At 33.6% G+C, this 23,223-nt stretch overlaps 2 protein-coding genes across 5 annotated transcripts; one reads left to right on the top strand and one right to left on the bottom strand.

Annotated features, from left to right (window-relative positions):
- Positions 1-847: 847 nt before the first annotated feature.
- On the bottom strand, positions 848-7,836 carry LOC108742209 (polycomb protein Asx). 4 transcript variants are annotated; one of them, XM_018477299.1, is made up of 5 exons: positions 7,381-7,836; positions 5,212-7,257; positions 3,884-4,626; positions 3,348-3,722; positions 848-3,026 (listed from the first exon to the last, which is right to left on the bottom strand). In XM_018477299.1, exons 1-5 carry the CDS (start codon positions 7,529-7,531, stop codon positions 2,376-2,378), a joined length of 3,966 nt encoding a protein of 1,321 aa, XP_018332801.1. In that variant the 5' UTR covers positions 7,532-7,836; the 3' UTR covers positions 848-2,375. The 4 variants fall into 4 exon arrangements, with proteins under 4 accessions (XP_018332801.1, XP_018332799.1, XP_018332800.1 ...); XM_018477297.1 differs by having other exon boundaries at positions 5,212-7,836; XM_018477298.1 differs by having other exon boundaries at positions 3,884-4,623; positions 5,212-7,836.
- Positions 7,837-8,162: 326 nt separating this feature from the next.
- Positions 8,163-10,328, top strand: LOC108742172 (cyclin-Y-like protein 1). Its single transcript, XM_018477228.2, has one exon. The coding sequence runs from the start codon at positions 8,671-8,673 to the stop codon at positions 9,682-9,684; it is 1,014 nt and encodes a 337-aa protein (XP_018332730.1). The 5' UTR covers positions 8,163-8,670; the 3' UTR covers positions 9,685-10,328.
- Positions 10,329-23,223: the final 12,895 nt, after the last annotated feature.

Here is a 23,223-nt window from a genome sequence, read left to right as displayed (position 1 = left end):
AGTAAACTTTTATAACAGATGGCGACACACTACGTGCCCGTTTTGAAGTTATAATAATATAATGATAATTAATGTATAATTAATAATCTAATATTGTAATGGCAGAACGAACAATTCAATACTCACTTTTTTTTCTTTTAAGTAATAAAAAAGGGATGCTTTTCCTCCCTTCTAACAGGAAAATATAAATTATCAAAATATAAGTTGAAAAAAAGTAATTTTAAAGTAATATATTTAAAATTTAAAGCATATATAAATTGAGACCACAATATTTACATTAAACTTAAACCTATCAGAACCAACCATAACAGGTTTTGGTATTTTTACAAAGGTATGAAGTTTGCGAAAAGGGTGTTAAAAGTTCGTTATTTTACAAGTACAAACTTAACTAAACGCTGATAAAGCAGTAAATAGGCATTTATTGAAATATCCGATTAAAAGTCAGTTTTGTGATGTACTGTTGATAATTTCAGACTTTCAAAATTCGAGTATCTTGTACATGGACACTTTCAAAAAGCAGCTAATCACTGGAAACCATTTATCTCTTTCACTATTTTGCATTTAAATTCTACTTTCTACTTTATGGCAACTTAAAAAAATATACCTCCCAGTACAAAAATCTTTTATGGTCAATACTTTTAATATAAAATAACTATACATACAATAATAAATACCCTGTTTAGAACCCATCTTCAATTTCCCCATGAAATGTGAAACCATGTCGAAATTTACACAAAAAAACCTAAATAATTTAAGACAATCGTAAAACGACTTTTTTACCGACAAGAGATGTAATGAATTTGACTACAGTTGCTTGTTGATAGCGCCCTCACTACTACTCTTTCGCTTAAATATAACGTTTATTTATTGCACAAGTCACTAAAAGAGATTATGCCAGAACCTGAGGTAGCTTAACATTCAAAAATTTATGTTGGGTAGATCGCTTTTATAAAAGCAATTATCAGATAAACCGTCCATATAACGGTGTACAATCAATTTTAGAAATAACGCTTTACATGGTTAAAAATGTAACATTAGTGGAAAATTTGAAATCATCATTAAGAAATGTGAAAAAGAAATTAATTAACGACAACAGATAATGACTACTTTCCTCAAATATATGCCCCAATAAAGTTGTAAAAGAAATGATAAAAGATAAACTTTTTGATACAAAAAATTCTTAGGATCTAAACAAACAAACTGCCTGGATTTTTTTAATGTACATTTATTACTTTCATAAATATATTTACGTGAATTGAGAATAAATTCTAAGCACTAATGAGGCTCAAATATTCAAGTTTTAGCTTTCTGAAATATAAAAATCATCTGACGAAAGTAATCATTTCATATGATCATATGAAATGCGAAAACTATTGGTGTCAATCGTGGAAACGATGTAACGATAACCAAGGAGCTCGTGTTCTTATGGTTTAGTAAGATCATTATAAGGAAAGAACGATCTAGTAGATTAATTACGTTTTCATTAATATTTTCATCTTAACGCGAGTATAGGGAAATAATATGGGGAACTGTATCTAATAACGCAAAAATAAATAACTTATAATACAAGATAATCCGTTAATGCAAAGTAAAAAAATAAAATGCGTATTATATAGCATATGATAAAAAAAGAAGTTGCACTGCATTCTTTGCAACTTATTATCTCTATATTATATAATATGTACACTAACGAGTATTCTGTAAAACGAGAGGACATTAAATTAAAAAATAAACAACTTTACATTTGCAAAGAAATATTGGAAAAGTAATACTCGAACTATCGATATCGTAATAATAATAATAATAATAATAATAATAATGAAGTCTTTGAGTTTCTTCTACCACAGTACTTGAGTTTATTGTTTAAAAGTAAGTACTTTAGAATTAAAGTTTTCTGGTAGGTAAACCTAAAAATTGCTTAATTTAGCATGAAACCGAAACAAAAAAGACGACACATGGTGATCAATGATCACAAAAGATACGGTACAAACATTACAAACCACAAATAATCCGACTAGAACAGCAAATGTATAACTTGTTCTATTGACTATGTACTTTACTCCGAAGTATGTTAAATTATATTTCCGAAAACGGTAATAAAAAACTATTAAGAGCCGTTTTAAAATGTATCACTTAATATTTCATTACTAATAAATTTCAAAACGAAATCTATTTATTTTTTAAGTCAATAAAACAAGTTATATTCGTATACTCGATCGGCAAAAATTTACCTGCCAAAAACCATTTTATCACGCGCTTTAAAACCAAACGCCAATAATTAATTATAACAAACAACCAGCGAGGAATCAAAAATAAGAAAATCAGTAGGAAGCGTACGAAATAAAATAAAAAATATAAAACGGTCGTCACACCTCCTACCGTATCAGGCAAGTGCGGCACAGCTTGTTTGGTCCTATACAGTCGTCGTGGCAGAAGACTCCGCACTTTTTACACATCACCATCGCCTTAAGTCTGCACGCGCATGGAGGTTCAGATGGGGACGCGGCTGCGGCTATTACTCCGTTGCCATTCGGTGCGGGTACAGCAGCACGTGCAGTTACCTGCTGTGCATGCGCACCTTTTTGTGCAAGCGTCATTTGAGACTGCATCGCAGCAGCCGGATGGTCAATCATCACATTATCGCCTATTATCGTGTAATTCTGCATCTGGTTGTCGACGCTTACGTCGCCGTAGATAACGCCCTGTGGCACGCGTTGACGACGAGTTACGGCCTGCGTACCAGGGTTAGGACACTGAACAAAGAAGTCAGCGGGGGGAGGCTGTTGTTGCTGTTGCTGCTGTTGAATGGCGGGGTTTTCGATCTCTACGCTAGCTGGGCGACCGCCTCTTGATCCCACAGATACCATGTGAGACATGGCACCGGCATTTATGGGACATGAAATTTGCGGCTGGGTCGGCGGCGGAGCGCTCGAAGATCGGGGAACACCGTGATGTTCACCAAGTCCTGCACGTTGCACTAGAATGTACTGACCTACTTGACTCATCGCAGGCTGGCCTTCAACTACCTAACACCCAGAAAATATTTTAATTAACAATGTAGCTTGCAATGTCCACATGAAATGAATGAATAAATAACAAATAATAAAACATTCTAGATAGATGTCATCTTGGATAAAAATCGTTTACATGCAGGTTCGATAGATCATTTAAATTGATTTATGCAACCCAACATACATCACGTATGCACGTTGCATAGATTACCTCTGTACTTGTACAGTACATTTCCTATAAAGTAGATTTAGACAGAAAACAAACTAAATACTAAAAAATAATGTGATTTCTAGCGCAATAGGAACATAAACAATTAATTCTCTGTACTCACTCACTTCAGGGCTGAGTGTTTGAGCCTGGGGAAGTACAGCCATCGTGACAGGAATACCTTGTCCGGATGTAAACACGTGACGTACCACCACAGGTGGACTGGGTTGTCTCTGTTGATAGGCCATCCGAGCCTTCTGCGGCAGCGCTTTGACACCATTTGTACCAGGAACCATTTGATAATTTCCAGAAGCAGGCAATGGGGGCGTAAACGTTTTGGTGGAGCCACGAGAAGAACTTACGCTTCCGTACTGTGTCGGACGATTATTGTTTTCGGTTTTCTTTACAGGATTAGAAGTTGCCGTAGCAGCCGCTAATAACGAGGGCGGAGGCTTTAACTGACAGCGAAGCTGATCTCGGTTGGGGCTATTTTGAATCACAGCCTAATAAAAAGTCAATAAACAGTCTTACTTATTTAACTAGATTGATAATACAGTATAAGTTTTAATGGAAGTAGAAGACATAATATAATACATTTTAGCAACAACCATTAATGTTGAAAATACTGTAATTAAAATTTTAGATAACATCATTATAACATTACCTGGCAAATTTGATAACTTCGTTCAAGATTGACGGCACCAGGAGGTGGTTTATTATTGCTTCGATTTCGGTTCGTGCCCCCGGCAGATTTATTCGTCGTTTTCGCTTTACTATGTGTTGGTACTGCTCTAATCGGCTGACTGGTGCTCAGTTGCATGTAAGGTATGGCACTTGAACTCTGCACCATGCCTTGACGATTCAAATTCACTGTTTGAGATACTTGATTGAGTACGGGCTGTTGTGTCGTTACCGGGGCCGTTGTTACTACTGTTGGGAGACAAACTATTGTTGTTGGTGGGATTACTGTTGCCACCGTTTTACTGAGTGCCGATGTAACCGTTGCGGTGCCACTATTACTTATAGAACATGTGACCACAGTATCAGTGCTTGACATTTCAGGAGTCAAAGTCACCTCTAGTTCTAATTTAACTTGGTTACCGGGATATTCGGGAAATGTCTGGGATTGCTGGGAATTATCTGAAGTACTGCCGTTGTTTTCGTTGTTACCCAAAGCTGCGGCAACCATATCCGAATCCATTTTTACTCCATAGGGCCAATCGGTCGGTACGGGAAAGGTACCTTCTTCAAGGCGAACTTCTAACTCTTCTTGCATAGGAATTACTTCAACATGGTCAGTTGATGATGTGCCAGCACCCACCATACCAACAGGGACTGTTTCTAGGGCATGAAGGGGAACTTCGAGTAATTTTTCCGTACTTGAATCTACCACAGCCCAGCAATCTTCTAAAACGACATATTAATAAACAATAATTACATAGTAATAAAATAAAAGTAAAACTATTGAATAATGAAAATTCTCAAAAAATAAACCACTCTGAATCACTTAAATGCTTATATTATTAGATTATTTATATTAAACTCCAATAATCTGTTACAACTACAAGAAGTTACATGGACTTCTTTTCAACTGCAAGACTGTAACAAAAATGCATTGGAACACACACAGTTGTTTAGAAACATGACACTACCAATGGTAGACTGTTATCGAATGTTTTAAAAACATTAAAGGCAACCACCCAAGTGTGGACAACCAATACAATGCCATTAGGAAACTTTAAACATTAAAAATATAAAAATATTCTCAGTAGTTACTTATCAAGTGCAGGTACAAAACATGAACATTTAAGTGTCAGTTACAGTTGCAATTTCAATGGCAATATTAAAAAGCATATTGGTTACAAAATAGGCCCCAATATTGTCAATCGTAAAAAATTAATGGTTTTTTTTTTTGGTAAGTAACATTATTAAATTTTAAAGCATTATTACCATTTTCGTTAGAATAGTATGTTAATAAGAATTTAAATGTACCTGATCTATTTCCAAATAAGTCAGGTGGAAGATTAGGATCCATCCTTTCTTTTTCACTTTTTTGTGTAGATGATAAGGTAATTTGACCAGACTCAAGGACATAATTTTCTGCATCCATAAACCTGTCCTCAGTTTCATCTTCCAAATTCCGTACTAAATCAGACTCCAAAACACTTGCTTCCAGCTTTTCAGCTGTTTCTTCAATGCACTGCACATTCTCACAGTTATCTGGACAAGAAGGCCTCTCCAAAATCATAGATTCTTGTTGAAGAATAATAGAATTTGGTAACATTTGAAAATGTTCATGTAAATCATTTTGTACAGGTTGATGATGTAAATTATCAGCCAAAGAAGAAGAATCTATTTCTTCAGGTCTTTCTTCTGAATTATCAGAATATAACTGTTCTTTGTCAATTTGATTTTCTGTATTTAAGTTTAAATTTGTTTCTCCTTTTTCTACATGATTTATACGTTCATTAAATGTGTCTTCATTGGGAGAAGGGCCCTTTTCTTGAATTTCCTTGTCAAGTACATCAACTTCCTTTTGTTCACTGGTATTGGTGGCATGTTCTATTTCCAGTGTTATTTCTTCCTCCTCCTCCTCCTCCTCCTCCTCTTCTTCTTCTTCTTCTCCTCCACCTTCTTCATGCTTGGTATAGTTTGTATCAGCCATTTCACAAATTAAGTTGCTTGTTTCTTCTAATGACTGATCATTATCACACATATTTTCTGAAACACTGTTTGTTGATGCTTCAATGACTTCACAAGATGAATTTTTTGGATTACTTTCTAAGACTGCAGTTTCTGTCTGTGCTTCTTTAAGATTAGTTAAAACATTGGACTCAGTTTGAATTTCATCTTTAACATCAGGACTTGGTGTTTTACGCTTTGGAGACTTTAAATCCCTGTCAGAACTTAATGATCTACGCCGTTTTTCTTGTACGTTAGTATCACCAGAATTTTCTCTAAAGCTAATGATTGTCTCTGTTTCTGTTTCCATAATTGCATCACTAATATTAACAATAGACTGCGTGTCTCCACATTCAGCAAGGCTTTGTACTGGAGAGGAGTTATTTTCATTCCTTTCAGAAACTATAATTTCTGGTGATAATTTATTTAATTTTATATTAGAGTTTCGGTGTATATTTTCTAGTTTCTGTAGCTGTGATTTATGAGTTTTGATGGGGAGTAAATCAGGTATTGGTGATTTTGTAGTCACTTCTACTTTATTACTATATTCTATCTTATTCAATGTTTCTATTTTAGTTGAAACATCGGTTTTTATTGTTTCAATTTCCTCCTTAATACTAGAGCAAGAACGAGTCACAGCACCTACAGTTCGCATTCGTTTCACTAGTGGGGCAGATTTATTTTTATTGCTTATCGATGTCGTTGGTCTTAATTTAATTGTGGTTTTAATTGGAGGTCTAGGTAGAGGTGTTGATTCTGTTATGTTATTAGTCCCTTCACTTTCTGCTAAACTTTTATCACCCCAGATGGGTTCAAAATGCTTTAACTTCCATGGATCTAATCTATTTCTTTCCTTATCTGCTTCAGTCTTAATCTTTTGCTGATTTTCTGGGGTAAATTCTCCTTCTGCCAGCCTTTCTTGCCATTCCAAGCAAGCTCGAGCAAAAAATTCATTGTTTAGCCCTGATACACTTAAACGATTAGCAATGTCTGTACAGTTACTGGTTGTTAAAGGAGGTCTATCAACAGCAGGTAACAACTGCACTAACTTGTGCTGATATAGGGGTGGTAATGCTGCAAATGTAGCTTTATTTAATAAAGCTCTTAAATTAGTATTTACCAGTATAGAATCAGGGGTCTCTAAATCAACACAACCTTCTTTGGTTTGTTCTAGTTGGGCAGCTGTTGACAACTTTTTATTACTTCTCTTTCTAGGCTTCATGTTAAAACCTGGTATTGAAGCTAAAACTTCCTTCATAGTTGTCTGAGTGGTGTGTTGAGGCTTTAAAATAGGTGTAGTGTTTTGTACAGTGACTGGAGCAGGCTCTTCTGCAGATTGTGGAGGAAGTGGCTTAACTATAATTCGAGGGAGAGGAGTGTTATTGTTGTTACCTGATGCAATTGTTGTATTTTTACGCCTACGTTTTGCTTGTTGTCGTAGTGCATGCTTAATAACTTTCTTGTTGTTAACGTGCTTACCGTTATCCTTTTTATCATAAGAACAACTTGGTGTATTTTCCTTACTATAATTGCAACTTTCAACTACGTTTGTATCATCGCACGAATCGGCTCCTGGGTTGGATGCATCAGATTTTTCAGAAACTGTTTCTTGCAAAACGTCTACTTCCATAACGTGAACAAAACCGAAGCCTCGATTTTAAACAAAATACGAAATAAGAAAATATTTGCACTACGAATAAATAACAAAGCCGAATAGATAAGTCCAAGCTAAATGCACTTTCACCCCATCGTTATAAAGAGGAATATTTTTGTTATAATTAATGTACAAGCATTTTCTCCAAGTTAAAATTGTCATTCATACAGACAAATATTAATTTTTTAGTTTCTTTGAAAAGTATTTTTTTCACTTTGTACCGTTGACAACAAAACCATCCGCCATTTTCTTCTTGACCTTCCAATTATACTGGGAGGTTTATTTTGCCAAAATAGAGTTATTTTATTACTTTTACAAAAAATAAAAAAAAGAAATAAAATATAACGATTATCGAATATATTTTGATAGAATGCTTCAGCAAGTTTAGTAACGTTCTAAAATAAAAAATACATAGTAACTTACTGCTTTGATTGAATTTGGGTTGATTATTAAAAATATTAGGTATTCATGAATGGAAAACTTTTATTTTTAAAATTACATATCTAATCTTTTCGTAAATTTTGCATTCTTCTGTTTATTAAAATAATTATATCAAGCTTTGCAACACCCTGTATATTATATGTAGATAAAAAGAGATCAATATAAATAAGACAGTGATAAAGAATGGTTCACGAGTTCAAGTATCATGTTGTTCATCATCGTATCATGTTTTGTGTTTTCGTTAAGTAAATTTATGACAAGTTAGTTTAATTTGTGAACATTTACGCATTGTATAATATCATGTTACGAAATGACTTCGAGTGTTCCTGGTTTCTTTACATTTTTACTGCAATAAAAAAAAATTAGTCACTGGAAGTTGCAGGTGTATTAAATTATTCAACCGGCAATAAAAGTAGGCGTATACGTATTGTGGGTGTGCAATGCGTTTATTTAATTCGTAACTCTTATCACTGTGAATATTTGGTATGAAAATAACAGCACTGATATGTAATGATAAGATACTGGATAGAAGTACCACATTCTCTTCCATCGTTTTTCATATGGGTTATAAAATGTTCTGCATTGTTTGGAACAACTTGACTAACCTGTTGGCTTCACCAGCTTTATAAACAAAATAATATGAGTGCAACTTATACAAATGAAAAAGTAGGACTATGGGTAATAAAAACAGTTGCTGCTCTTATTCCAGCCCTCAACCTAGTCGAGTAGTAATACCTTTTGAAGAAACCCTACCAGAAGGTGAAATCAGTACCAATAATTTACAGCATATTAGTGAAAGAGAGGCAGATGATGGAGAAGCAGATCCTTCACAGGATCCAACAGCAAGAACAATTTTTATGGAAAAGTCCAAGTCTGCCATTGAAAATGGATTGATTAGAAGGAAGAGTCAACATCAAATTGCTGAAGTGAGGACTTTAAAAAAGAGCAGTTCTTGTTCTACCATATATTTAGATGATAGTACTGTATCTCAACCGAATTTAAAGAACACAGTTAAGTGTGTTGCCCTGGCTATCTACTATCATATAAAAAATCGTGATTCAGAACGCCAGCTAGAAATTTTCGATGAAAAACTACATCCTTTAACTAGAGAAGGTGTTAGTGAAGATTATGATAAGTTTAATCCTGAACACAGGCAGATATACAAGTTTATAAGGACATTATTCAATGCTGCCCAACTTACTGCAGAATGTGCCATTATTACCTTAGTGTACTTAGAGCGCCTGTTAACTTATGCAGAATTAGATATAGCCCCTTCGAACTGGAAACGTATTGTTTTAGGTGCAATTCTATTAGCATCCAAAGTATGGGATGATCAAGCTGTTTGGAATGTTGACTATTGCCAAATATTAAAAGATATAACTGTGGAAGACATGAATGAACTTGAAAGACAGTTTTTAGAGTTATTACAATTTAACATTAATGTGCCCTCAAGTGTCTATGCAAAATATTATTTTGATTTAAGAACTCTGGCTGAAGCTAATGATTTGGCTTTTCCAAGTGAACCTTTAAGTAAAGAGAGGGCCCAGAAGTTAGAAGCTATGTCAAGAGTTATGGAAGATAAAGTAACAAATGAAGCAATTAAAAACGGTTTGAAGAAATGGTCAAGTTTAGATAATATTAACAGTTCGAATGGTGCAGCTCGACGTAGTATAGCTATATTGTCATGATCATACTATACCTGATAATTTTTTTATTTTTACTTTGTTGAAACAACTTACCAAAGTAAATTTAGTGAATTGTGAGATAGTCATTTAAATTTTTGTTTTTATTAACTAGCAAAAATTGTGATGCCCTAAAATGTATTGATTCTTTCATTATATTATTATTGTAATAGAATTATTTGAAGTCATTTTCATGAATCAAATATGTTTAAATAATGCACTTATTCAAAAATATGGACCTCATTAAAGAATCAAATACAAGAATCTCTATACAGTTAAGTTTTTGTTTTTGATTTATTGACGCTTTTTTTATTTCAAAACATAATGAGTTGTCCTTTGTAAATATGCAGTATGATATGCATTTCTGGTCTAATGTAAATTGTTTTTGTATTGTAAACTTTTGGTTTCAGATAACATTATTGTATGAAAAAGTCTCTTAAAATAAGCATTCCATCTATTAAAGATACCACTTTTTAAGAGAGTTTTTTATAAGGGAGATTTATTATACCAATTATTGCACTACCCCATTCAAAGACACGTCCATTACTGTAATGACTATTTTTTATAGGACAATCCAATATAGGCCTATTTGAAATTTTTATACCGTTTAATGCTTTATTAGACTACAATAAATGTACATCAGTAAAATACTTTAGTGTTTTTGCTTTCCTAGTACCAAAATTTTAATTTAAATTAACCGCTTAATTTTTAACTATAATTACTATGGCTGCCCTCTATTACAAGTACTATAAAACAGTGTTAATACTATAGAACATACTATTGAGATAGACTTATCTATGGAAATATAAGATTGTAGTATGACTTGATCATTTGTATAAATCTATAAATTATTTATTTCTTTATTTATTTATCACTTTTAAAATGATTACATTATACAAAGTACACAAACGAGTTTCTACAGAGATAAACAAAGAGAAAATTCGATTCATTCTTTTAGCTTATGCTCTATTACTGGTTCTTGTAGCTCTGTGGTTGATCATTCATGTACTGATGAACCATTGATGAACTCATAGATTAATTGATGAACTATGTATCGCAAGAAGGTGTGTGGTGTGTTGTCATTTTTTTGACGTATTAGTACGACAAATTTACAAAATCGTTTTTATTAAATTTTTTCTTATAGATAATTGTACCANACCACCGTGTAGGTAGCAGCTTTTCATGAAAGGGATGGTGGGGCACCTGTTTCTGTTTGAGCTTTTCGGTCGCGTGCGTGATGAAAATTGTGTGTTAACGATATTTTTCATTAAATAACAGTATTTTAGTGTTTTTCGTGTAGTGTAAGTGACTATAAGTAAACGTAACAATTCTTTTTGTGGTTTTGACCATGCCTTACGAAGACTCTACTATCAAGAAACTTTCAACAGGTAGGAAGCTTTTCTTTTGTTTGTTTAGTTAGTCTTCTTAATAAATACATGCAATAATACGTTGATGTTTGCTAATCCTACAGTAGCAGATATTATTAAGTATAATACTATTTTACTATGCTTTCCTTTGGTTTAAACAAATTAATGAGCTATTAAGTGCTATTTGGAAAGAGGGGAGGGGGTATCTCCAGGATGCTCATTATATTTTGTTGTTACGTGTCAAGAAACAGAAATATTCAAAGGATAGTTAAAAACTTAGCAGTGGCGTAACCCGGATTTTTCCTCTATGTTTCTTCCAAATTGAAGGAAAATAATAATGACGCAATTATCGAGTTATAACTGCTACTTTTAGACTATTCTAATTACGCGAAAAGTTGCTGTGCCGATTGATTTTTTGTTAATTAACGTTACGTTAAGTAATTTGTTATTAGCAATTGTAAAATTTTGGTTTTAATGACCGAGCTACATTAACGTATTGCTTCGTAAAAGTGCGGATTGCCCTTTAGAAACTTGGGTGCTGGATCATATTAGCATTATTGCTATTAGAACGGGGTTAATCACGTGTTTGCTAAGGAAGGTCGTGATGTTTTATTTTTGACCTACTTTATATACCCCGTTGATGCTTATTATGCAATATATTCTTCGATCGTTGGCAGATGCATTTATTAATACATAGGTACAATACCTTTCTACAATACCGACGACTTAGTCTAATAAAGCAGAAAAGGTATCAAGATATCTTACACAAGTTTTTCTTACTTCCTTCTTTGGATTGCGAGCAAGAAGATTAGAGATAAGAGCAGAAGCTTAATCAGAAACGAATGGGTCTAAAAACATCGTATGTGATAGTAAATGTAAGAACTAGAATTATTTGTATCAGCATCAGCAGAATTGGAGATCTCGTATAACTTTTTTATGTTCATTCACCTGATTTTTAAAATATCTGCCTATTTGGCCTACCTAGGACATATCACAAGTCTGTTCGATTTTCAATTTTTGTTTGTGGAACCTTTACTGATAATTAGGTTCATACTAGGAGATTGCTGTATTATACGTTTGTTTTTTTTCTGTTGTGAGAGAGTCTTTCTTTTGACTTATACTTAATGGAATGACTTTATTACGTAAATATTGAACAAGAACTTATTACTCTTGACATTGGAACATAATAGACGCACAATAGCACAACAAAATTTTGTATTAAGGAAAATTACATTGGACCAAGAAAGTGCAATTACTTATTAAAACAATTTTATGTATCTTAATTAAAAAATGCGCCCATTTCGTTGTATCGTCGTTTAAATTAATTAAATTCTTTTAGATTCGATTTAGACATAAGCCGATGGCATATTCTAAAAATAGGAAATAAAAAATATGTATTTTGTATTAATTTTTATTTCAAACAGGTATCCTAATCCTAACTAATATTATTTGTTAGGGGTATAGAAAAGGACGTAGCCTACCTTTTATCTAGAAAAATAGTATTGTTCCCGAGGGATAGAAAAATTAGTTTTATGTAGTCGTCGATGATTTTTGAAGCCGCGGGTAAAACCTAGTATGAAATAAATTACAACCGATTAGATAAGTATACTTTTGGCTGATCCTCGATTTGGTTGTTCGTACATGCATGTAAAAGATTTATGGATTCTCGTAATGATTACATTTATTTGTATGTTTGAATAATAAATAATTATATGGCCGCGTGCTGCCTTACGATTAACTTGTAAAACAATTATTTGTTCATTTCTGTGTTACACAACACCATTCTGTAATTTTCATGTTTTGCTATTTATCCAACACCATCAGTTATAATAAATGTGTACCGTACATCAGAAAATAACGGCGGTATGATCTCACATCAAGAAAAACGGTACGATGGAGACGTTAAAATAAGCATCTATCTATGTATGTCCGTACATATTACAAACGCATGACTACTTGTAATTTAAAGGAGTCAAGGTTGACATTAATACTACATCCTCTTCAAAATATCACTACAATTATGGGAATTCGTTGCTTCCTGAACACCATGATATTTTACCAATCGTAGATTACGTAAAAATTGGGTCCGTTTGTTTTCAACGTGTATTAGATTAGAAAAAGGTAACGAGAGACCAAAGACGTACCTAGAACTAGTACGTACATAAGTACATTTTCCTTTTGCATGTGAGAAAAACAGCGTTTCATTCTTACGTCCGTCGTCATAAGATATAATTTGTAATAAATGTATTATTTATAAACTGCTAGGGGTCATCTTGACCTTGATAACAGTAGGTACGTACTTATCTTTAGATGTTTGCTTTCACTATACAGCCGTTGGTTGGCTGTAACAGTCTTCACAATCAAGTAGTTCAATGTCAATATGATGACCATCAGAAGCAGACTGACATATTATAATAAATAACTAATGAGAAACTAGCTAACGAAGTGTGCCAATAAATCAACTCCATAACTTATTGAGCAACGCGGTATTTTACGGGAAATGCAGTTTTATTAATTGCTAATTGTCTTTACAGTTTTCCAATACGTCACGAAACGTATTAAGTACCTACATATACCGCTTGACAATTAGATTTTTTTTTGTTGATTATCTCACCGGCAATGTATGAGTTAGTTAATTATTTATTTATGGGATGGCGAGGATAGATACTCATGTTCAGGTATTAAATATTATTACGAAATGTAATCATTATTTTTGAATTTATCCAGGTCCTGCTTGCCTTGTAATTCTATAACTGAAAATTTTCGTCTTACATTTTAGTAAATTCACCCATGTATTATATTCTACAAAAATCTATCATAATAATAATGGTCTAATGCTAAAGTACCATTAATCGATACAGGCTGTAAATCAATTTGAATGGTTATTGTTCGTTTCGGGAATCCTTGATGTCCTAAATTGTCCATAGCTTCTTTTCCACAATTTGTAACAATGGTGAGCTTTTTTTAGTAAGAATTTTAAGATGTCACGCGTAATTACTAACTTGATAATTTGCTATCTTAATAATAACTCTCTGACTAAGTGTTTATCAAATGACTACAAATGGTTTAGCTGTTCGGCTTGATTTTGGGTCTGCCCGTTTTGGTCTTATTATTCTGTATGTTTTCTTTGAAATGCTAGGACAGTTTTTATTCCACGGATAATACAACCCCACTGCAAATTCGATAGGGCACATCCTAATCAGGTATTAAGAAGCAACACCCTTTTATAGCATTCTCTATTACGACGTGACTCTGTTGTATGTTGGTAGTAAAAATTGCTATTGAACTGGTGCAAATATCTGCTGTCTTTTTCTCTTTTGGCTGTTGTTTGATAATTAGAGATAATAAAGTAGCCTTGTTGTTTGATTTCAAGAGAATTGGTGATGCTGATTGGTCCACAGGTTTTCTTGATGCGGAACATCCGGCTCGAAGGACCAAACATATGAGAAAAGCCAGCAGTGCTTAAGTTATTAGCACGAGTTTAATAAGCAATATTGTTTTGTTAACATACACCAGGTTCTGATTTGGATGCCCTATCTAAACCACACAGGATAGCTCTATGGTTGCCTGATTAGGCCCAACTGTTTTAAGGCGTTGCATTCTCGATTCGGCCCAAATCAGATAACTTGATCAGCGCCAAATTATTTAAAGTTAGGTTTGCCGGATAAGGTCTCGAATATTTCTCTTCTCTTTGTATTTTTTATTATTTTATGTTTTTGATGATTACAAGAGATGTCTAGCGCCTCCATATTTGGTTTAAATTTTTGGGATCATCTTGCAGGGTGTTTTTGTTTAAGAAAACATTTAACTAATACTCCAGGGTGACAAGGTGCTTTGCATACATACACACGTACAATAAATACAAAAGCCAATAATAAATATAAGGTGCACAAATCTAAAGAGAGTAAAAATATTTATTGTAAACATATTGGACACGTGTTAAATCCTCCATAACATCCTTGACTTCCTTACCGTGAACACCTATCAATGGCACAATGCTAATTCACAACGAAAAAACAATAAAGATTTCTACTACGTCTCTTCTAATCTGGAGAATATAACTAAATTAAGGTCATTGCGATTAATATCGGAACGTTATGAAATCCTCTACATTTTAATTTATCGCATTGGTCTTCGTTTAGGAGTAGAATAAGGTAAATTATACCCATTACTGTCTATACCAACTTGGCATAAATTATGGCCATATAACTCTTGTAAATTGTCTTTAAACTAATAAACGGTTTAAGCCTCAATCTGCTTAATAAGAACTAAGCTATTTATTCCTGCTAGAAATTAATTACTGAGGGGTCGTTCTTTACCCCTAAAACTCCTCATCCCGTGGTCACACTTTGTCATTCAACCCCATGACTCGCCCTCGCTTTCGGATGTATCAAAGTTGCTGCCCGTATCGATTACTTGCGGTATTCGCTCATGACAGAAAAAATGTGAGTTTATGTACTTTTCTCTCTTACGTATGTGAATGATTTGATTACTTGTTAAACCTATGTACATAATAAAGTAAGTATGACGTAAAATGTTTAATTATTATCTCCATTGTTTACAGACATCAGAAATTTTAGAGTGAAATCTCTTGGCAAATTGACTGTCAACAGTTATTACAGTAATAGGAATGAGGAAGACTAATTTGATTATGAAATGTAGTAGGTACATAAAGATTGTTGTTTTGTGTGGGCCTGAACTTATTTAACTTAAATAGAGTTGGCGTATAAGTACTTAAATACAAGTATGTATTATGTAAATTAAATCTAGTATACTTAAAGTTAATTAAGATATTTCGCAGAGGCAGGTTTTTTATTTAACTAGACATCTATTAAACCTCCGAAAATGTTGTGGGTTATTTTCTAATTTCTTTTCCTTTAAATAAGTTTCGTATCTTATCATATATTAAATTCTTACGTCCTCTCTTCGAACACTAAATGACTAATTCCGTACGTTTCACCAGGATCTAACACTTTTATTGTCATATTTAATTGCTATTGGATCGAACAGTGTAAATGCAAGGATTTAAAGGTAGGATGATTGAATTCTGTATTAATATTAATGAGAGTTCAAGGCTTTATGAAAAAAAAGAATCAATGGCTCTCGAAGACCTCTAATAAATTCACAATAAATTACTGTTTATGAACGGTTGTGACATGAAACGGGATGGAATAAACACTACAAAGTGACAACGTTTTTGTTTACTCAATTTACTTTACAAAAAAGAAGATACAACATCCGTCAATAAATATATCAACCTAGCACGACAAAGTGCAATAAAGTTTGTCGCTAATTTGTTACCAAGTCCAAAAAATTGTTGCTCCAAAAGTAAGTGGAATGTGGTCAAGATATAAGGGCTATAATTTATCACTCAAGCTGATCAGCGAAAAGCCACTGGAGGCCGGTCAAATTCTAAGGACTATAATTTGTCGCTGAAAGATAATACCTTTGTTTATTTTGTCGCAAGTCCAACTGATCAGCGAAAAGTCACTGGAGAGAGATTAATCTCTAAGGACTATACTTTGTCACTAATTAGTCGTTTAAAAGATGATACCTTTGTCCATTTTGTCGCAAGTCCAGTCTCTAGCAGATCAGTAAAAAGCAAGTGAAAGACTGTGAAGCTGTAAGGACTATTATTTACCATTAGATAATATTTTTATCCATTCTATTGCAAGTTCAGCCTCAAGCTGATCAGCGAAAAACCACTGGAGGCCGGTCAAACTCCAAGGACTATAATTTGTTGCTAATTTATCGCTGAATGATAATACCTTTGTCCATTTAGTCGCAAGTCCCGCTTCGAACTGATCAGCGAAAGATCGCTGGAGGACGTTAAAACTCTAAGGACTATACTTTATCGCTGAAAGATTATACCTTTGTCCATTTTGTAGCAAGTCCCGCTTCGAACTGATCAGCGAAGGATCACTGGAGGGCGATCAATCTCTACGGACAATACTTTGTCGCTGAAAGATAATACTTTTATCCATTTTCTTGCAAGTTTAGCCTCAAGCTTACCAGCGAAATGCAATTGAAGGGCGGTTGAGCTTTAAGGATTATAATTTGTCGCTAATTTGTTGCTGAAAGATAATACGTTTACCCATTTTGTCGCAAGTCAAGCTATGAGCTGATCAGCGAAAGGTCACTGGAGGGCAATCAATCTCTAAGGACTATACTTTGTCGGTAATTTGTCGCTAAAAAATAATACCTTTGTCCATTTTGTCGCAGTCCAGCTTCGAGAGTTTTGCGTGTAAATGTTGGGATTTACAATGCATTTATACTGCATGTGTGCTTAGTTTCCAGTATACGGATGATATGAATCATCAATTACGCAAAATAATAAAACTTACTTTCCGTAATGTAAAATAAAATTTTATTAGCAGTTAATGGTTTTTGTACCACGTAAATGAAACGTATAGGTGTAAAGTTTAATTCCGCTTCCGTATGAGTATCTTCGAATTGATTTTAATTCTCAATGAACAAATCCTGGGAATATCCTGTTTGTATGTACATTCAGTATCAACGGTTCAAAGAATACGACAATATTTGAATACTTAAGACCTCTTATTATCGAATTTCCGATCATATTCAAATTGAGTATTAACAATTAATAAACATCAGGTGTTATCTATTTTAACCACAATCGGTGTCATTGAATCGCAGTTTTTGTAAAGGAAATTAATTGTTAAACAAGAGGCTTTTTTATTATTATGTTTATTTATAAATACACAGGTACAAACGTCATACAATGTCTTGTCTAGGTACATGCTATTTGTTTGATATTACTGGTAAATACGAATACGTACGACTATTTTAGTAATAATTATTTTTAAAGACATTCTTAACTTATTTGGTAATTTTCTGTCGTAAGTGTACACAACAGTACTTGGAATTATGATTATCGCAAATAGCAACTTAAATTTTACAACACGATAAAACCATTACAGACAATTAATAATGGATAAACTGGAATTTCATACGTGTAAACAATGTGACCAATAAAATTCTACTTATTAATTTTTTCAAAAAAATATATTGCGAACAAATAAAAAGATTCTAAAAAGTAAAGAACGGAAGGTGTTACAGAAGTCAACAAGAAAAAGGACACCTCTTGAGACATGAAGGGCTAGCTAGCAAAGAGTGAATGCGAAGATTTGCGCAGAATATGAAAGAGTGGAGGTACGTGTCCAACCAGTCTTAGGACTGACGACCTTATGATGATGAAGAGAACGGAGTAGAAGCGCGTGTCTTCAACTTGAAACGTTGTGATGATGATCTATTTGGTAAATTGGTTATGATCTTCATATGGACGTCAGTCCTAAGACTTGTTGGACACACTCCTCCACTCTTTTCTATCCTGAGATAATCTACACCCCTTCGTCTATTTCTTCTAAACCCGAATAGGGTTTCCCTTAATAATTCATCCTCCTTTTATCGTCCTTCTCTGCCCGATTCCAGTTAAGATTTTTGACGCATCCACTCGCTCCTTTCTTTTGAGACATGAAGGATTAGTTCGCAAGGAGTGGATGATGTTAGATCTTCTAATCTCCGAGAAATGCGAAAACTGACGCAGAATAGGTCAGAGTGGAAGTGCATGTCCCACTAGTCCTCGAACCTGAAACGTTGTGATGATTGATTTGGTAAATTGGTCATCATCTTCATAAGGTTGACAGTCCTAAGACTTGTTGGACACGCTCCTCCACTCTTTCCTATCCTTAGATTATTACCCGTAAATAGCTTCAGGCGTACGTCTAATTCTTCCAAATCCTTTTTTAGGTTTTCCCCTAATCATTCTTCCGCCCTTTGTTATATCCTTTTCTGGCCGACTCAAATTAAGATTTCTGACCAAATATGCGCACCTCTCTTTGTAGCTATTACCGATACAGTCCTCTAGGACTTTTTCCAGGATAAATTGGTACACAAAAAAAAATAGATTAGGTTACTGTTCATAAATAGGGTATGGGATGTTCTAGTTTTAGAGAAATGTGAAGATTAGCTCAGGATAGGAAAGCGTGGAGGTGCGTGTCGAACCAGTCTTAGGACTGACGACTTTATGATGATGATGATGATGATGATGATGATGATTATTACTTCACTTTTGAACGATTACCTGTTAGGGCAATAAAGTGTCATTTGTTGCACATTTTTTTCATTAGATAAAACAATTAAAATAGTTTAAACTGGATAATCGATAGAAATTAAATACGTGACAGCCTTAAGGAGGTAAAGTGTGAAATGCACTAAAAACTGCAGCATTGCGCTTTGGATGCCATTTTCATTACCGTTAATAAGGTAAACAAACATACATACTTACACGCAGGATTCTTACGAAAAGTGTGTCAAGATTTTATTTTAAATACGCTGCAATTTACATACTTAATTTATTTTGATCTTGGTGCATTTGCACGTTCTTATCGCGGCTGAGAAATCTTGACAAGAAAATGTGTTTTATCTCCGTTTGATGTAATTCTCTAAGTACTTACTCACATTACATATGTACCTATACATTTCCTTTTTTTTATGGATAATAAAGAGACGCCTTATCGTTACAAATCGTTGCGCAAACAGCGGATGCTGAAGATCACTGTTTGAGTTAATACTTACCAGAAACATAGACAAAGGACGTTGACTTCACGTTTCATTATTCACAAAAATGAAAACAATTAAAAGTTTAACAAAGGTTGTGTGTAAGTTACACGGCATACAATTTGTACTTATCAATAAACAGTGTATATACATATCACCGTTTGGGCTTCTCGTTTTCGTACTATTTATATCAATCATAAAAGCTGTATGCCGTCAGTGTAGAAAAATTCGATTCAAAATATTTCTGGAAGGTCGCTTTGTCATTTGAATAATAGTGGTGACAAACCAGAACCCTGAGGTAAAGTTAATTGCAGTTAATGCAGTGATCTAATTATATTCTTATTGAATCATCTAATTGCATAATTAAGTCGCAAGTATGTGAGGTTTCTTTGGGGTAAATAGTAACATGATTCACCTTAATAAAAATGAAGTACGTAAATCGAAAGCAATACGTATAATAACAATCTCAAACTGTATCTTCTTCAAAAAAAAAATGGCACCTTCTTCAACACTACCTCACAATCGTCACTATAAAAGCGAAATAGTTATTGGTGGTGTAAACCCCTTTAACTTATTACAAAGAAGAAAATAAAATGACAATTTTCTTACTACCGAGCTGAAAGTTCTCCCACTGTAAAATTCTTTTGAATTTATCAAAGAATTGAAAATTAGTATGGGTGTATCACTGGAATATTAATTTATGAACAATTGGTGCCGATGAAAAATCACGATTCTCCGCGATGTCGTTGGTTTTTTAAAGAGAAGGCGGACACACCGCATCCTTGACCTTCTGGTTATTCTCTGCAGAAGGATGTTACAGTCACAACGTTATAGGTCAGCCCAAAAAATCGTGAATTTGGAAGCGGGCGTTACTTACAGATGTTTACTACCAACAATAGGCGTCAATAATAATTATGAATACTACCGACAATTATTACAAAATACCTTGGCGTAACCCTCTGCTTGAATCGTTTCCTTGGTGCGCCTCACGCTTGCTGCTAGCGCAGAACTAGAACTCCTTAAAGGGCAAAACTTTAAAAACAAATTATCGGAATATTCTTAAAACTGGAACTGTATAAAGGTTAAAAAATTATTAGATTTTGTGAAAATGTGTGTAGTATGCAGACGTGCCTTAGAATAAGTTAGTTGTTAATGTTTAAATTTTAAGTTGTTATAGTCGTAAGAATTATTTACTAATTTCTAGGAAAATGTACATGTAGCAGCCAGGTCCTCGGACCCAACCCTGTCGTAAAGTTTATTACCGTTGCTTAAAGAAAAAGACCTCTGGGACGGTCAAGAAGTACTGATTACTGTACAATTTTAAAAAGGACGGAATCGGGAGTCTAAGAACAACCCTCGAAAAGGTTAGACGTCGTGAGGGCTTGGCTCATTCATGTAAAACTTCCATGTTCTGTTAACTTAATCTTATTCATCTTATAACTTGTTTCTTTTAATAAATCGTTATATTTACACGTCCCTGTTAACGTTACTGTTATATCCCTACATAATTTTGGGGGCTCGTCCGGGATACAGTGAAATCGTTAACTGTGACTTGCGAAATTAATAACAACGTCGATAACTGACAATTTTCGTATCTGTGCGTGGTGTTGAGAAAAATTAAAGACATTCAAACAACGAAAGTAGTGATCCGACGGATCTTCAGTTGTGTAAAAGTTGTTGTGAATTGAAAAAAGCTGTTTCAAAAACACCATGGTTGGCCAGCAAGATATTGAAAAGATGAAGGTGGAAGAATTACGTGAAAAGTTGGAAGAACTAGGTCTTTCTGTGGATGGGACAAAGGCAATATTGCGTCATCGGTTACGTGAGGCTTTACATGAGAACAATGATACATCCGAAAATGATTCAAGTGAAGATGATGAAGATACCGTCAACCAACAAAATAAAAGAAGGTCACGCGATAAAGTTCTATTGACTTTTCGCGATGTAGAAGAGTCGCTGGAAAAATTTAGCGGTGATAAAAAATTAAATGTTGAGAGATGGCTTGAAGATTTCGAAGAGATGGCAAACTTATGTGAGTGGAAAGACATGCAGAAAGTAGCATATGCAAAAAGATTGCTTACTGGTTCTGCAAAGTTATTTGTAAGGTACGAGAAGTGTGCAAAANAAAAGTAAGTTGTAGTTCGAGATCTCAATATTTATGAATGTAATTGTCCACAGAAGAAATTAGGATACTTTCGAACGAAAAACTTAGCATATATTCTGCTAATGACTTAATCATTTTATAGTATCTTATAGGCAGATTAATTGTGTGAATATCCTGAACTATTTACAGAAATTAAGAATTTAAATCATGTAACATTTACTAGTTAGTTGTTGAGTTCTAAGGTATAGGTACATTTTTTTAAACATTTACAGTGTTTATAAATTGTTAATTAATTTCACTTATAACATTTTGGAAAAACCCCCTTGTTTGTTTAAAATTGTGCTGAATCCTTAAAAATATTTTCAGCATTGTTCGTGACTTAAATATCTTTTGATTGTTTGGCATTAATTATTATTCATTTATCGTGTGCTTAATAAGACTTAGTGTAGAACTATTTAAGAAAACTGACAAGTATCACGACGATGAACATTTTATTTGTAAAATTCCTTTCGTTCAAGGATGACAGTAGTTGTTAGGTCGACACATAAAGACAAATAAAGGATGAATGTTTTTTAAATAATTTTTTATTAGTTTGTTTACTTTCACGAATTTAGTGTTTACATTAATATAAAAATCGATAACAAAAAACATAGTTTTATAACAATTATTAATAATTAATATAAACATACTCCTAATTTCTATACACATTCGTATAAAGGAGCAGCCGAAACTATTGGGCCGATTTGAATGAAATTTTTGGAATCATTTTCTGACTATTACACAGGAATACAATCAGAACGAATTTTCCGAAAATCACATTCTAACGAGTTAAAACAAAAAATTGTTTTGTTAGACTTTGGCTTCGTCTGGGGTCAGTTCCTAGGTATTATGTAAGATTAATAAGCTATTGTGATGTCGATCAATCCTGTGGATTTTTAATAAGTAAGGGTCAAGTCAATCAATTTTATAAGAAAGCGATGTTCTGTACAACTTTTTATAGCTCCATCGTATTTTGTTTATTTTTATAACCAAATAATGAAATAGTTAACAATTTCAAATATTTCTTTTAACGAAAGAAGAGGCCTTCAAACTCTACCAGAAAAGTTAATAATATTGTTTGAAGTCGTTGTCCTTTTGCTTCCTACAGGAAATCTACTTGGTACCATATAGAAGTATTCTCATTATTTCAATCAACATTTTCCTAATAGCAACAATTATGCTCGTATTTTCTCACACTCTTATAAACAAATAGCAACGAATCCATAAGAATTAAATACACCTTTGTGTTTTGTCTTGCATTATCTCACACGGTTGTAATTCTTTTGCAAAAGTTTCGTTCTTAATTATTTGCAGTTTACGTAACGTTCAACATTCAATTCAACTACTTTTTTCGATGTTTATTAGAACAGACGGATGAATATTCAGTTATTGTTCATCTTTTTGCTTAATTGTCACTCTAAAATTAATTAATGTATCTATTCTCAGCCGGATTTT

Source organism: Agrilus planipennis, unplaced genomic scaffold (assembly GCF_000699045.2).
Source record: "Agrilus planipennis isolate EAB-ADULT unplaced genomic scaffold, Apla_2.0 scaffold283, whole genome shotgun sequence".
NCBI classification, from domain to species: Eukaryota; Metazoa; Arthropoda; class Insecta; order Coleoptera; family Buprestidae; genus Agrilus; species Agrilus planipennis.
The sequence above is the reverse complement of the archived record's forward strand: the minus strand, read 5'-3'. Positions and strand labels throughout refer to the sequence as shown.